At 49.6% G+C, this 15,159-nt stretch overlaps 1 protein-coding gene across 6 annotated transcripts in view; it reads left to right on the top strand.

Moving 5' to 3' along the window:
- The window catches only part of PRICKLE2 (prickle planar cell polarity protein 2), a 325,723-nt gene that overhangs the window by 271,731 nt on the left and 38,833 nt on the right, over positions 1-15,159 (top strand). For 5 of the 6 annotated variants that reach the window (XM_047850085.1, XM_047850084.1, XM_047850087.1 and 2 more), the window contains 3 exons: positions 3,263-3,466; positions 6,514-6,700; positions 11,719-12,594. In XM_047850085.1, the coding sequence (XP_047706041.1) occupies positions 3,263-3,466; positions 6,514-6,700; positions 11,719-12,594 (1,267 nt within the window). The remainder of the gene's footprint in view (positions 1-3,262; positions 3,467-6,513; positions 6,701-11,718; positions 12,595-15,159) is intronic. The other variant, XM_047850086.1, reaches the window with a different exon arrangement.

Here is a 15,159-nt window from a genome sequence, read left to right as displayed (position 1 = left end):
GATCATGACCTGAGCTGAAACCAAGAGTCACCAAACGCTCAAAAAACTGAGCCACCCAGGTGCCCCTTGGCAGGAGCATTTCTGTTCTGCTCAAGGAACAGCAGAGTTGGCCATTGTGGCATGGCAGAGGGAGCAAAGGGAGAGAAGTAGTAGGCGAAGTGAGTTCATGGAGGGCCAGTGGTATAAGCCATTGGAAGGAGATGGGGAGTCATTTGAAGGATTTAAGCAAAGGAAAGACATGATGGATTTCTATTTTATTTTTTTAATTTATTTTTAATGTTTATTTTATTTTTGAGAGAGAGAGTGTGTGAGCAGGGGAGAGCAGAGAGAAAGGGAGACACAGAAACTGAAGCAGGCTCCAGGCTCTGAGCTGTCAGCCCAGAGCCCGACACAGGGCTCGAACTCATGAACCGTGAGATCATGACCTGAGCTGAAGTCGGACACTTAACCGACTGAGCCACCCAGACACCCCATGGATTTCTATTTTAAAATGAGCCCTTTAGAAAAAGGAATTTGGACCATGGGTTCATCCCAGGGCTGTTTAAAGGGGGTGGTGAATGGTCATCTCCTTGGGTTTGAGGGTTCTTCAGCAACATGCATGCAGTCCCCCTGAATGCTCCCTGGGACCTCACTGAGTTGAAGAGTCTGGGTTCGTGTGTTCTCTTCATCTCCTGTAGCATGCTCAGGGCATGGTGGTGGAGGGTTTTAAAGAAAGAAAGGTGGACATGCAGTCCACCTGTGTTCTCCCTGCCCCTCCTCTTGGCCATAGAGCCTTCTGGTGCTGATCATCACTTTCGGCACTGCTCTTTGGCTCTGGTGCTCTTTGAAAAGCCTCCTCTACCTCCTCAAGCTCTTAAGGAAACCTTTCAGGTGCTGAAGATACATGAGCTGGATCAGTGAAGGGAAAGCAAGATACTGCCTGAGGGGAGTGGGTGCCGTTTGACTGCCCGTTTTAGAAATTTCGGAGGGGTGGTGTGAGAAGGTTCACATGGGTGAAATACAGGAGCTCCATAATAGGGGAGCCACAGGACCAGAGACTTGGCAATGGAGTCTTCCCCCTTGATATGGGGGTGGTCACTGGTTAAGATGTGAGATTCAGGGGCACCTGAGTGGCTGAGTCAGTTAAGAGTCCAACTTTGGCTTAGGTCATGTGCCCATGGCTTGTGAGTTCAAGCCCTGCTTTGGGCTCTCTCTGCTGTCAGCACAGAGTCTGTTTTAGATCCTCTCTCCCCCTTTCTCTCTGCCCGTCCCCACCTCACTCTCTCTCTCTCTCAAAATAAATAAATAAAACTTAAAAAAATAATAATAAGATGTGCGATTCATTGTCCTCAGATCCAGAATTTTGCTGCTCTGAGATCACCCTGCTGGAACCAGCCCAGCTGGGCTCTTTTAAGGAGAAAGAAAGGTTGGGCATTTCATGGGCAGGTGTCAAAAGTAGTATAAGATAGTGACAAGGGCATGGAGGCAGAAGGACAAGATTGACTCATGTTCCTTCCAGATGACCCTGACCATGTTGTTTTTCCTCCATTTGTCATCTGCAAACTGTAGATGACAAATGCCTACGTGGTGGAATTAAGGTGATGATTACGTGAGATTCCGTATTGTTAAAGCAATTAAAGAAAGCCATTACACTGAGGTGTCTCTAATACCTTTGTAGCCTACCTAAGCAAACCGAAGCCTAAGCCAAAGACATTGCCTTAGTATTGAGAAGATGACCCTTAAAACCAACCAATCATCAATAGGTAACTAGGCTTTCTCAAATAAAGCAACCCTTAAGCTACAGCCAATCAGATAATTTCCTTGCTTTGCATCCCTGTCTTCTCTGGAGAACCTCCCTCCTAGTCCCAGGTAGGCGGAGCCCTCTTAGCCACTTTAAGTTTGATAAAGGCACCCAATTTCAATCATATGTGCTCAAATACACTCTTAAAAATTTTAATGTGCTTCCATTTATCTTTTATCACTATGCTTATCCCAGGTCTACCAATGTTAGAAAAGCACAGACAGTACCTTTTGTAACAAAACGTCTTCCTTTGGTTTAGTCACTTCTACCAATGAGCTCCCAGAAACTGTTCCACGAGACCTTTACTTCATTTTCTGTGAAACGTTTCAACCTGTATGATGGCCAGGGCCACGGTGTGGGAAAGGTTTAGAGGCAGCTTTTCTATTCTTTAGACATGGTGACTAGAGCTCAGCCACTCATGTGGGGCCATCCAACTAGACCCTCAGGTGTGAACCTCATGGCCATTGCCATCGTCCGCAGAGAACCTCTCCCTGGACCTACCTCCTCACACTTGACTCCCGTTTCAAAGCCCCGACCTCAGCCATCACGTGTGGGTTGTCAGGGTTGTTGCCTCGTTCCTTTCCGCGTAAGGGAAGGAACTTTGGAACATGAGTAAGAAGATAGGGGAAGGGGAGACAAGAAGCCCTTTCCATAGTCTGGCCTTAGAAGTGGTGCCTTGTCGGGGCGCCTGGGTGGCTCAGTCGGTTAAGCGTCCAATTTCGGCTCAAGTCATGATCTCACAGTCTTTGAGTTCGAGGCCCGCGTCAGGCTCTGTGCGGATAGCTCAGAGCCTGGAGCCCGCTTCAGATTCTGTGTCTCCCTCTTTCTCTGCCCCTCCCCTGCTCATGCTCTGTCTCTCTCTGTCTCAAAAATAAATAAAAACATTAAAAAGAATTTTTTTTAAATAATAAAAAAAAAAGTGGTGCCTTGTCAGTCAAGACTAAGTCAAAAAGAAGTTAGAGAAAACTGGCTAAAAGCCTGCCTCAAAGGCCTTTGGAGAAATAGTTAAAGGGGGGCGTGCTTTTATGAACCCACCCCCTCTCCCATGTTACAGCCCCCCTCTTCAGCCCCCCACCCCCTGCCGCCTGTTCCTGCTGGTGTTAAACTCCCCTGTGCCTCCACATAGAGTTTGGAGCATCTCAGAGATAAGGACACCTTTACCACATGTCACTTGGCCTCCTGCTTGTAGAGCTCCTGCGTGGTCGTTATGCTAAAAGAGTTCGTCCTCCTTTCCCACCTTGTGACTCCTTATTTTCTCAGTCACTTCATCTTCGCCTTCCTTGCAGGGAAGGAGAGCAGGGAGTGGAGGGGAGGGAGAGCAAAGACCGCCCTGCCACCTATGTGACACAAGGAGCACAGTCACCGGGTTGAAAATCAGTGCACGGTGACCCGCTCTAGGTGGTGGTGGTGGTCTCTTACCGTCCTGTGCAGCCCTGAGAGACGGGGCTGGTGTTTGTGCTGACGTGTCTGATTGCCTCACAGTGCGGAGGCCAGATTAACGGCGGGGACATCGCCGTGTTTGCATCGCGCGCCGGCCACGGGGTTTGCTGGCACCCGCCGTGCTTCATATGCACCGTCTGCAACGAGCTGCTGGTGGATTTGATCTACTTTTACCAGGATGGGAAGATCTACTGTGGCAGGCACCACGCCGAGTGCCTGAAGCCGCGCTGCGCAGCCTGCGATGAGGTCAGAGCACGCCGCATGGGGGCTCAAGCCCTGCCTGTCGCCCCTGAGTTGTGCCTTAGGCAACATCCCACCCCCAACGCCCCGCCCTGCACAGAAGAAAACCCTAGACCCCTCCACCTTCTTCTATTAACCTTGCAAGAAGCAAGCCCCACCCCCATCCCTGGTTGCTAGCATGCCTGAAAGTGGCCATCCCCTGGGCATCCAGGTAGGAAAGCAGCTTCTGTAGCTGAGGGGAGTCACTGCTACTGGGTCAGTTCTGAACTGTTAAAGAAAGGCATTGTGCAGCGTTAGATTTCAGTAATGGTGTGGCCCTGACGTTCTGATTCCTAAAGCTTCAGTGGGACAAACTGGTTTGAGAAGGGAGACATTTGATGGCACTATTTCGCTTTCCCATGATTGAGCAGAGCTCCGATGAGGATTCAGGAGGCGGAGGCATATTTCCTGTGGAGAGCTCTGCCCCACACTCTGGGAGGTACTTGAATGTGCTACCCCAGGTCACAAAGCACCCTGGAGTACAAAGCCCGTGCCTGGTGTTTTCTCCCACCGGGAGCACATGGCAGTATGATCTGTAAGCTGCAAGAATAGGAGATGTGCTTTGGCTTCAGAAGTTTGGAGCTTCTATTGCCTATATTCCTATAAAAAGTTTTTCTTTCTCTTTTGTTCTTTTTTTTAAGTTTGGAGGAGAAAGGAGAATGTTCTAAACCTGACCGCTTTTATGGAATAATTTGGGGAACGTTCTGGCATGGAGGTTTCCTCCTACACAGAATGGATTTTTGGTTCTGACCTTGCAGACAGCAATGTGGGCCTCTGGAAGCAGCCCTGCCCTTGTTCAGCCCTAGTCCACTACGTGCCTAGGGAGGTTCCCTTCTCCAGGAGGAAGTTGACCAGCCTTAAGTAATTTGTATTCTAATGCTAATAATGGTGATGTTCTAAAGAGGCCCTCTAGAGAGGTATTTGGGAAACCCAGTTCAGTTCCACCTCTGTAATTCCAGGCTGCCGCTTTGCCTCAGTTTCTTCTCCTGCTAGAGATTTGTGCTCCTAACACTTGCTCTTATCTAATGGCCAAGGAATACGATGATTTAAGTGTTTTGCAATTTTTGTTTATTGAGATGTCATTCACACATCATAGGGTTCATTCACCCTTTATAGGTGTCCAATTTGGTGGGTTTTAGTATATTCACAGAGTTGTACACCTGTCACTGCTGTCTAATCCTAGGTCATTTTCATCACCCAAAAAGAAACTTTGTATCTATTAGCGGTCACGCCCGCCCTTCCCCCAGCCCTGGCATCCGCTGGTCTATTCTCTGTCTCTGTGCATTTATATATTCTGGACATTCCACATAAGTGGATCTTTTGTGTCTGGCTTCTTGCGTTTAGAGCCATGTTTTCAGGGCTAATCCACGTTGTAGCATGTAATGGTGCTTTATTCCTTCCCAGGGCTGAATCATACTCAGTCTAGTGTATACGTCCCATTTTGTTGAGCCCTTTGTCCATTGATGGGCATTTAAGTTCTTTCCACTTTTTGACTATTATGATCAGTAGTGTATGAACATGCATATGCAGGTGTTTGTGTGCACGCATCTTTTCAGTTTTCTTGAACATATACCCAGGAGCGGAATTGCTGGGTCATACCGTAATTCTGTGTTTAACTTTTTGAGGCAGTCCAGACTCTCGTCCAGAGAAGCTATGCTGTTTTACATTCAGTGAATGGTGTTGCACTTTCCCTACATCTTCCTCGACCCTTACTTTTTCATTGTTTTCATTTTAGCGTGTACGAAGTAATACCACGTTGTGATTTGGTTATGTATATCCCTAACGGGTGATAACGTTGAGAATCTTTTCATATGTTTATCCGTTGTTTTTGTATCTTCTTTTTTTGAAATGTCTATTCAGATCCTCTGCCTGTTTTTTAATTGGGTGGCTTTTCTTTGTATTGTGGAGCTGTTTATATATGCTGGATACTAGTTCCTTACTAGATACATGATTGGCAACTATTTTCTCCCATTCTCTGGTTATATTTTCACTTTTTTGAGGATGTCCTTTGAAGCACAGAAGTTGTTAATTCTGATGAAGTCCAATATATCTGTTTTTTGTTGCTTACACTTTCAGTGTCACAGCTAAGAAACCTGGGTCCAAGGTCATGAATATTTACACTTGTGTTTTCTTTTAAGCATTTTATCGTATTTGGCTCATTAAGTCTCTGATCCCTTTTGAATTAATTTTTGTATACAGCTCAGATTCATTCCTTTGCATGTGGCTATCCAACTGGCCCAGCCACATTTGAAAAGACTATTCTTTCCCCGTTGAATGTCCTTGGCGTCTTTGTTGATAATCACTTGGCCATAAATGTTTGGCTTTATTTCTGGACTTTTATTTCTCTTCTATTGATCTGTATGTCTATTTTTATACCAGCACCACACTGTCTTGATTACTGTGGTTTGTAGTAAGCTTTGAAATCTGTGCTTTGAAATTTCAAAAATTCCATATTGGAGGTCAAAACACAAGTGCTTCTGAGGACAAGGCAGGTGTTGTCCGTGAAGGTGACACATTTTAAGACAACAGTGAGTGGTGAAAAATAGGACTGAGCTGGAGAACTCACCACTCACCTGGAAATAGCAATCCCTCTTCTTAAATGCTGTGTTTTCAACAGAGAAACCAGGATTTCAGGCATTAATGTGACATTTCCTGTCTTTAAAAAAGATTGTGTATCCGCCAAATAAAACATATATGTGTTATCTGGAGTGCCCATGAGCTATCAGTTTCTGGTCTTGCTTCATATTCTTCAGGGTAGAACATGATTTCTCATATTAAATGTGGTTAAGTTCATACCTGGCCAGACCAGAAACTGTGTTTCATGGTGCTGTAGGCTCATCCCAACTGATAAAGATCTAGAATATGCATATACGTCCAGGTTTTTTATTGAGCGATTTGTGGGAAGGACCTGCTTTCCCATGCTTCTCGTTTGGGGCCCCCACAGCTGTTGTCCTTTAAAGTGCCTTCTCGTAGCTGGGTCTTAACCACTGATCATTTGGCTTCCCCATCTCTAGATCATCTTTGCAGACGAATGCACAGAAGCCGAGGGGCGGCACTGGCACATGAAACACTTTTGCTGCTTCGAGTGCGAGACAGTGCTCGGCGGCCAGCGCTACATCATGAAGGAGGGAAGGCCCTACTGTTGCCACTGCTTCGAGTCCCTGTACGCGGAATATTGCGACACCTGTGCTCAACACATAGGTGAGGCGGCCCCGGGTGCTCAGCTTGGTCCTCCTGCCCCTGGATCTCCTCGGTGTCTGGTGTAGTTACAGTCCCTGTGGCCGACCCACCCTGGCTTCACTGAAAAGGGGAATCTCTTGGCTCCGTTACTAGAGAAGCCAAAGAGCGCGCTCGCTTCAGATAGGGGTGGCTCAGGGCTCAGACAAAGTCTGGGGTTTTGGCTGTCTCAGCTCAGCTCGCCTTCTCTTGGCGGCGGTGAAAAAGCAAGCTGTCTTCGCATGCTGCCCAAGAGGACTCCCCACTTCTACATGGTCTCGGCACTTGCATTCTCAAAAGGACTGGGGCCGTGTATGTTTTCGCATCTGAATCAGTTCCTCCAGATAGGAACCTTACCATCCCCGGTTGGGTCATGTGTTCCACCCTGGAAACAAGAGCACAGGTGTTTCAGTTGGTCTGCCTGAGTCATAGGCCCAGCCCCGAGATGGGGTTATGTGAGGTACAGCCCCACTACCGAGGGGAGGGGGAGTGGTCCCGGAAGGAAAACAAGAGGGAAAAGATAAAACAGATGTCTTCCACAGCCTCCTTGGAAAAACTTGAGGATCCATGGAGGGAGGACCCAAAATAGTCCTCTTGTAGAAAGGGACAGTCAAGAAAACCAAATGGCTTCTGGCAAGCACATCTTTAAAAAAAAAAAAAAAAAAAAATCAGCAAGAGCTGACCCAGCCAAATACAAAGAAAGCAAGAGAACCTGAAAGAGCTGATAAGCTCTAAACTCTCCCAACTAAGCAGCAGATCTGAGATGGTGGAAATCATTTTCTCTTCGCAAATAACCAGTTTGTTCAACTCTTGAGCACTCTTCCAGATCACGCCGCATCTGTGGCTTGTTCGTTCAACTTGCCTGTTCTGGCACCTTGAGAATGAGCCACCCTTTAAAAAGAAAAATGAAAGAGCTGGCAGTGGGTGAGTGTCTGTAAGACTAGCAGCCTGCTCTTCCTGTGGCTTGTGCAGTTCCCAGAAATCTGCTCAGAACCTGCCAGCTCCTTACCTATAGTGAGCAGACGTGGAGATAATCGGTCTGGGCGCCCCTTTTGCCCCACTTAGAAGATTATATCAGAAACGGAAAGAGTTTGATTTTGTCTCCGTGCTTCATCTCAAGTGGCATTTTTAAATGAAAAATTAGCTACTAGTTGGGAGAGCTCTGTGAGCTGATAAAAATCACAGCTTTGTGGACAAGGCACCTACTGTGTGCTCAGCGGTCCTTTGTTGTTGGGCAATCCGTCCCACGGACTCAGGCCTGCCTCCATGAGGCCTTTCTGAGCTGGAGTCCCCACCGGGCTCAGGGTTCAACCTTGCTATGCAGCCATATCATCCGGCACTCTTCCCTTCCCGGGCCTGGTGACTTGCAAACCCACCTTCCCCCAACCCCTCGAGGCCTCACCGCCTCAAGGCCTGGTGCTTCAACCAAGAACCCAGTAACCGTCACTTCTCGCGAGATCAAAACAGGGAAACGGACTTGCCTTTATGCTGAGAGTTAGGAAATGGGGAGTTTGATTTGGACAGGTGGCTGGCCATGTGAGGACGGACAGGGTGGGGTGCGTCCGAGGAAAATGGTGCAGCTTTTGAACCCAGCATTTGTCGCTGTGGATTCTGGGTCTGCCAGTCGGCACTTGCTCAGAGGAGAGGTGCTGAGTGTACAGATAAACAGCTTACCTGCAGCCATGATACCTCCCCCCCACTAGTGTTGCTGTGTCTTCTGTCCCTTTCCTTTGAAGTTCAAAAGCTTCTCCAGAAACTGCCCCTTAGGATTTTTGCTCAGCGATTTGGAAGAGAGAAAATCTGTCTGTAGCCCGCGCAGAAGGGCCCTCTGTCCTCTTCTCTTTCTCTCTCCTAGCTATCTGAGACGTTGATTGGCATTCCCTTCTCCTTCCGTCTTAAATGCGTAAAAAGGCATCAGTGTTTTACCAGAAAAGGGGACCTCTGAGGCCCATAGTATTCTCACTGCTGCAGTTAAAATGCTGTCCCTGATTTTTTTTTTTTTTTGAAATCTACTTTTCTGTGAAACCTAATTTTCTTGCAACAGCAGAGGGGTGTGCTCTGTATATCATGCAGACCACCGTCTCCTGGTGCTTTGCTCTGACCATATTACACAAATATTCCATATTTATACAGCCGCTCCGAGTGGACCCTGCATCAGGCAGCCGTTGCTAGGGCAACAGTACTTTTGCCTGCGCACAGCAGAGTAAACAGTCCTACAAACAGACCGAGGCTGTAGCAGGCAGTAGACACACACACCCTCCGAGAAGGGCTTATGGGGGCTTAGAGGGGGGAATTAAAGAGGAGCGCTTAGATGTGGAAGAGCAGAGCCCTCTTCCAGATGTTTAGAGTTCAGGACCAGTTCAGAGGACCCTCTGACATCAGGGACGTTTATCAGGGACCACGTTGTGCTGCCTGCTGGGCCGCTTTGTGACCCGCCTCCCCTCTGCTCCCCCCACCCCAGCCCAGCCTTTCTGCAAGGCCCCGTCCCCAGAAGGGGCCCCTGCTGCCCACATCTGAGCACGCTTGCTTGCAGAAGCACGGAGAGGCAGCTGGTGGAGGACAGATCCGGGAACTGGGCTTCCTGTGTGCCTGCGACAGGGAGTGGGCAAGGCTGCAGCCGCTTGGGATGCAGGGCGGCCGGGATGCCAGCACAGCCTCCGGAGGGGAGGGCAAGGCAGACTGAGCCAGCCGTGGCGTTCTTTCGTGGACTGCGTCTGGGCAGCGGCCCCCAGAGCGGGGAGGGCGAAGGGCAGTAAGACCACATAAAAAGAGGAGAAGAGCGAGAGGAGCTAGCAGACGCGGTGTGAGCGCTCTCTGCATATTAACTCATAGCAGCCGGGCCAGGTCAGAGGTTTTAACTGCAGCGGGGACTGAGGCCACTCGCTCAGGGTCACACAGCTCAGAGCCAGCCGGGAACTCAGCAGATGGGCTTCGGCATCTTTCCAGCCAGCTGGAATGGGATGCGAACCTTCCTTCCTCTGACTCCTGAAGCCTCCCTCTGAACTGCTCCAGAGTTCTGCCTCCCTGTACTGCCCGGCCCGCTTCCTCCCAGGAGCCTGGGGAGAAAATGTGACTGAGCCCAGCAGCTCTGGGTCCTGTCTCGAGCCCCGCCCACCACTTCTCCTGCCTGGGAAGGCCAGGTTGATTCCCACAGTGGCCCTTTGGCCTTAGAGCCGACTTTGTGGCTGCTCCTGTCCCTCTAAAACTCCCTTCTTAGTCTCTAGGGCCAGACTCCCAAATAAACAGAGACCCCTTAGTTTGGGGCGGAGCTCATAGGAGAGGAATTGCCTTGTGCCTCTCTCTCTCTCCCTGGGCTCCAGGGATATAAAGGTAGGTGGGAGAGAGCATGAGAGGCTGGGACAGCTGCTTTGCCTTTTGCCCTTTGTTCTTGCCTTTCTCTTCTTCTGGGTAGAGTTTGTTCTCTGGTTTCTTGTTTACCACCTCTCTAGACAAGTCTCCCAAATTTATTCCTGGGAAGTCCAGGTTCAGGACTATCAGCCGAATTAGTACTACTATGTTTCTGAGAAGATTTTTATAATCAGAAAGCAGGAGGCTTGCAAAGGCCCCTTCCATCCCACGGTAACTGCATACTCCACAGGCTCACCCCCCATGAGGGGGGACCCCAACGTGTCCAGACTTCCATTCTGCCAGCTTAGCAGCTGCTGTCAAAAGAGAGCCTCCATACATCACTGTCTTAGCAACAGTCCCAGGTGATTCTTGCATTGCACTAGTGCAAGTCATGTGCCCACCTCTGCCGCAGTCTCTGGGGTAGGAGATGCAGTTCTTTACTGGCCATTGCTAGGTCCAGGAGTGGCTTTAGCCCTGCCCAAAGCTCATGGCCCAAGGGGGGTGAGAAGATGGTGTCCCACAGGGGGATGAAGCCCTAGAACCAGCAAGGGGCAGAAGAGATGCTGAGAAGGAAGAACTCTTGGGGCTCTGGGAGGTTCCTGTAGGGCAGGTGTAACAGGATTATGCAAACCAGGGACGGCCCTGGCATGGGAGGAAATGTGTTTCTTCCTTCCCTGATGATATTAAGGAAAGGGTGTGCATGCTTATGGAGGCTATCTTTGACGAACCACACCCAAGCGTTTCCTTGCCGAGTGTTGAAATCTACTTTTTCTTTTCCACTGAACTGTTACAGCGATCTCTTCATCTGAATGGCCTATGCTGGTATGGGGTTCAGTTCATCCATTCAATGTATAAAGAGCCCTTCTGGTACATCAGGCTGTGTTCCTGGACATGCCACAGAAAATTAATGAACCTCTTCTCCTAGAACTTCGTTTGGGAGGGGTGGGGAGAGAATTAACAAACAGATGTACATGTGGAGTGCTTCAATGTCTAGCACAGTTCATGCTGTGAAGAAAAATCCAGCAGGTCCGGGTAAAGAACGGTGGAGAGGATGCTCTCAGGTGTACAGGAGGACGTCTCCAAGGAGTTGGCGTTTGAGCAGACCCCCAAGTAGAGTGAAAGAGAAAGTATCAGTGTCATGGTTAGGAGCAAGGCTTGTGGATGCAGATCTCACCTGTGATTCCTAGTTGTATTAAGTTAGGCAAGTTATTTACCCTTCCCGTATCTCTGCGTCCTCGTCTGAAAAATGGAAATGATACTAGAAACCTACCTCATTACAGTGGAGGGGGCAAAGGAGTTTACATACACGCAAAGCATTGAAAGCGCAAAGCATTGAAAGCGTGTGTTAGTGTCATTAGTGCTATTTTGTCTGGGAGAATGTATCCCAGGCGGAAGGATTCATGCGCACGTCTCTTGGATCTAGTTTTTCTCTGCTCGGCGCAGATGAGTTCAGAGGCAGCTGATTGGTGGAACCAGGGGGCTCTCCTAATAGGACATGAATACCGTTCGTGCGAGGTCCTGATTATGGATCTGCTGATAGTTTATTCTGTTGTGTTTGGAACCCTGAGCCAAACCAGGATGCTGTGTGTTTCACACGGTGATACAGGGCTCTGAGCAGCTTGTCAGCCTCTCTCCCATGTCTTCTCTATCCCCAGGGATCGACCAAGGTCAGATGACCTACGATGGCCAACACTGGCATGCCACCGAGACCTGTTTCTGCTGTGCTCACTGCAAGAAATCCCTCCTGGGGCGGCCGTTCCTCCCAAAGCAGGGCCAGATATTCTGCTCACGGGCCTGCAGCGCAGGGGAGGACCCCAATGGCTCTGACTCATCCGATTCGGCCTTCCAGAACGCCAGGGCCAAGGAGTCCCGGCGCAGTGCCAAAATCGGCAAGAACAAGGGCAAGACAGAGGAGCCCATGCTGAACCAGCACAGCCAGCTGCAGGTGGGCTCCAACCGGCTGTCGGCCGACGTGGACCCCCTGTCGCTGCAGATGGAACTGCTCAGCCTGTCCAGCCAGACGCCCAGCCTCAGCCGGGACCCCATTTGGAGGAGCCGGGACGAGCCCTACCATTACGGGAACAAGATGGAGCAGAACCAGTCCCAGAGTCCTCTGCAGCTTCTCAGCCAGTGCAACCTCAGAACTTCCTACAGTCCGGGAGGGCAGGGGGCTGGGGCCCAGCCCGACATGTGGGGCAAGCACTTCAGCAACCCCAAGAGGAGCTCATCACTGGCCATGAAGGGGCACGGCGGCAGCTTCATGAAGGAATGCCGTGAGGACTATTACCCGGGAAGGCTGAGATCCCAGGAGAGCTACAGCGATATGTCCAGTCAGAGCTTTAGTGAAACCCGAGGCAGCATCCCAGTCCCCAAATACGAAGAGGAGGAGGAGGAAGAAGAAGGGGGCATATCTACTCAGCAGTGTCGGACCCGCCATCCAATCAGTTCCCTGAAATACACCGAGGACATGACGCCCACAGAGCAGACCCCTCCTGGCTCCATGGAATCACTGGCCCTGTCGAATGCAACAGGTAGGTTCTCTTCACCTGGCAAACAGAGCAGAGGTAGTCTCTGGGTGACCTGATGCTGGTCTTCAGGACTTTCATGTTGTTCCTGCCACGTGCCCTCCTCCAACAGGTTGTCGAGGAAGGGGGACCCCAGTTTCAGATGGCTTCTGTCTTTGAACGCATTCCCTATAAGCAGAACCTGAGACAGGGGTGCAGATGCCTGTGGCATGTTCAGGGCATGCTCCCAGGGAAGGGGAGGCACAGTGAGGGCCCAGGGCTGGAGGAGGGGCCAGGCGAAGACTCCAGCTCAGGGCTGGAATCTGACTTCACCCTGATCCCACGGGGGCTCTGGAGGCTGAGATACATCATACGTTTGCTTCCCTCTTGCGACAAAGTGGCTGTCATCCCACGCCACCATGTCCTTCGGTCACTGGCTTTGGGCTGCTGGAGGACAGCCTGGGGATGAGGTTGTGGAGGATGTGGGCATGGGACACGGCAGGTGCTGTTGGCCAAAGACAACATTCGGAAGCAGAGGCAGCTGTGAGCTGGGGGTGGTAGTCACAAAGCTGGGTAATGCTTGAGACACCGAAGCATCCACAACAGCTTCCAAGGCTTTTCTGAACCCCAGTATCTCATTAGGGAGCTCATTTTAATGTGTGGATAAAGGGAAAAGAAATATGGATAGACAGCAGAGGCAGGCAGGCTGAAAAGGACAGAAGAGGGGGAGAGCGTGAGAGAGATTAAATTCGAGGCCTGCTTTCTCCAGCCAAATTGTCCCGCTAGTTTGCGTGCATGTGAAGACTGATGGAGATGTTCTCTAAGATGGCACTACTCAAAGCGTAGTCTGAGGAAGGAAGCTAGCCACAGTCCGCCGTGAGATACGTACTGAAAATGACAACGTTTAGAAACTCTTAGAACAATTGGACATTGCCACAACATCCACATGCATGCTCAGTGGGCTTGTCTTATCGGTGCAGGTACAGACCAGTCGGTGTTGTGGAAGCCATGAGTGAGTTGTACATCGCATGTGCTGTGTGTTAGTCTTGCTCAGAAGGACCACATGTCTGTCTGCAATGGACTGAAAATAAAAAACAGGTCCTTCACCATGGATCACTGAGAAGTCCTTTTCTGAGACGCACTAAGTGTGTCTGCCCCTCATGGGCAGAACACCCAAGGAGGGAGACACATGTCTACCCTTCCATCAGGGACCCCATCGTCAAATGGTTCTTGGTGGAGCTTGTGATAAACATGTGCACGTCAACCCTATCTGGCGATGACAGCCAGCGCTCAGCTCCAGCTGTGGTGGCCATGTGCAAAGATATTTATTTCTTCAACTAGTGGTTCTATAGCTCTTACCATGTGCCAGACTTTGTTCTGAGCACTTTATATTAGCTTACTTAATTCAACCCTCACAGCCTTTTGAGGTGGATATACTATTAAGATTATCATTTCAGGGGTGCCTGGGTGGCTCAGTCGGTTGGGCCACCGACTTCAGCTCAGGTCATGATCTCACCGTTCGTGAGTTCAAGCCCTGCGTCGGGCTGTGTGCTGACAGCTCAGAGCCTGGAGCCTGCTTCAGATTCTGTGTCTCCCCCTCCCTCTACCCTTCCCCTGCTCACGCTCTGTGTCTCTCTGTCTCTCAATGATAAATAAATGTTTAAAAAAAATTTTTTTAAACAAAAAGATGATCATTTCAGAGTTGAAACTGAAGCACAGAGAAGTTGAACCGTTTGCCCAAAGTCACCCAGCTTTTAAAAAGTCAAGTGGGGGCTTGAACCTGTGCCTATGACCCCAGAGCAATGTTCCTAATCGTACCAAATTGCCAACCATTCCACTTTCTCCAGACAAGTTAAAAATGTGGATTTTTTAAATGTGGAACCTATTTAAACTCTGCGAGACAAGCAAAACATCTCTCTAACTCATAGGATGTCTATGCAGTGTGTTTTTAAGCCCTTATCCCTCTCAAATGCTCTCACATTTGTGCCTTCATTTGTCCTAGAGGACAAATAGCAGGTATTTTGTTTCAGATGAAACAAAAATGAGGCCTTAGTGACTAAGCACCTTGCCCGATGTCATAGAAGTGAGCAGTTAGTGCAGAGTGATGACTGCCTGGCTTCCAGCCCAGTTTGTGCTATTCTCGAAAACTTCATATGCTATAATTATTTAAGAGGCCAGGAGATAAATATGCAATTCAGCCTCTGAAGCTAGACCACTTGCATTGAAATCTACATTGGCTGCTTGTTTCAGATATGGAACCCAAGGCCTCCCCGCCAGGCCCACTGGAGGCAGGACCCAGGAACCTGCTTTTCAACCAGCAGCCCCTCCCCCCACCCCGCCCCCACTGAAGCTGAAGCTGATGATGCAACCAGTGTCTGAGAACAGTTGTTCTTGGGTTTGTCTCTTGTGACTTTATTGTCCTCATGCTGTGACTTAGGAGAAAGTCAGGAGATCTGGGTGTTGGGGATATTGGAAAGGCCACGTGATTGTGTTTGAAGAACATACTGTGTCTGATCCTAGAGAAGAGACACGGAATTTATCCCCATGATTTTCTCTGGGCCCTTGGGCAGAGCCCCTCATGCCCCACTGTTT

This window comes from Prionailurus viverrinus, chromosome A2 (genome assembly GCF_022837055.1).
Source record: "Prionailurus viverrinus isolate Anna chromosome A2, UM_Priviv_1.0, whole genome shotgun sequence".
NCBI lineage: Eukaryota > Metazoa > Chordata > Mammalia > Carnivora > Felidae > Prionailurus > Prionailurus viverrinus.
Note: the sequence above shows the minus strand (reverse complement) of the source record. Positions and strands in the feature narration are given on the sequence as shown.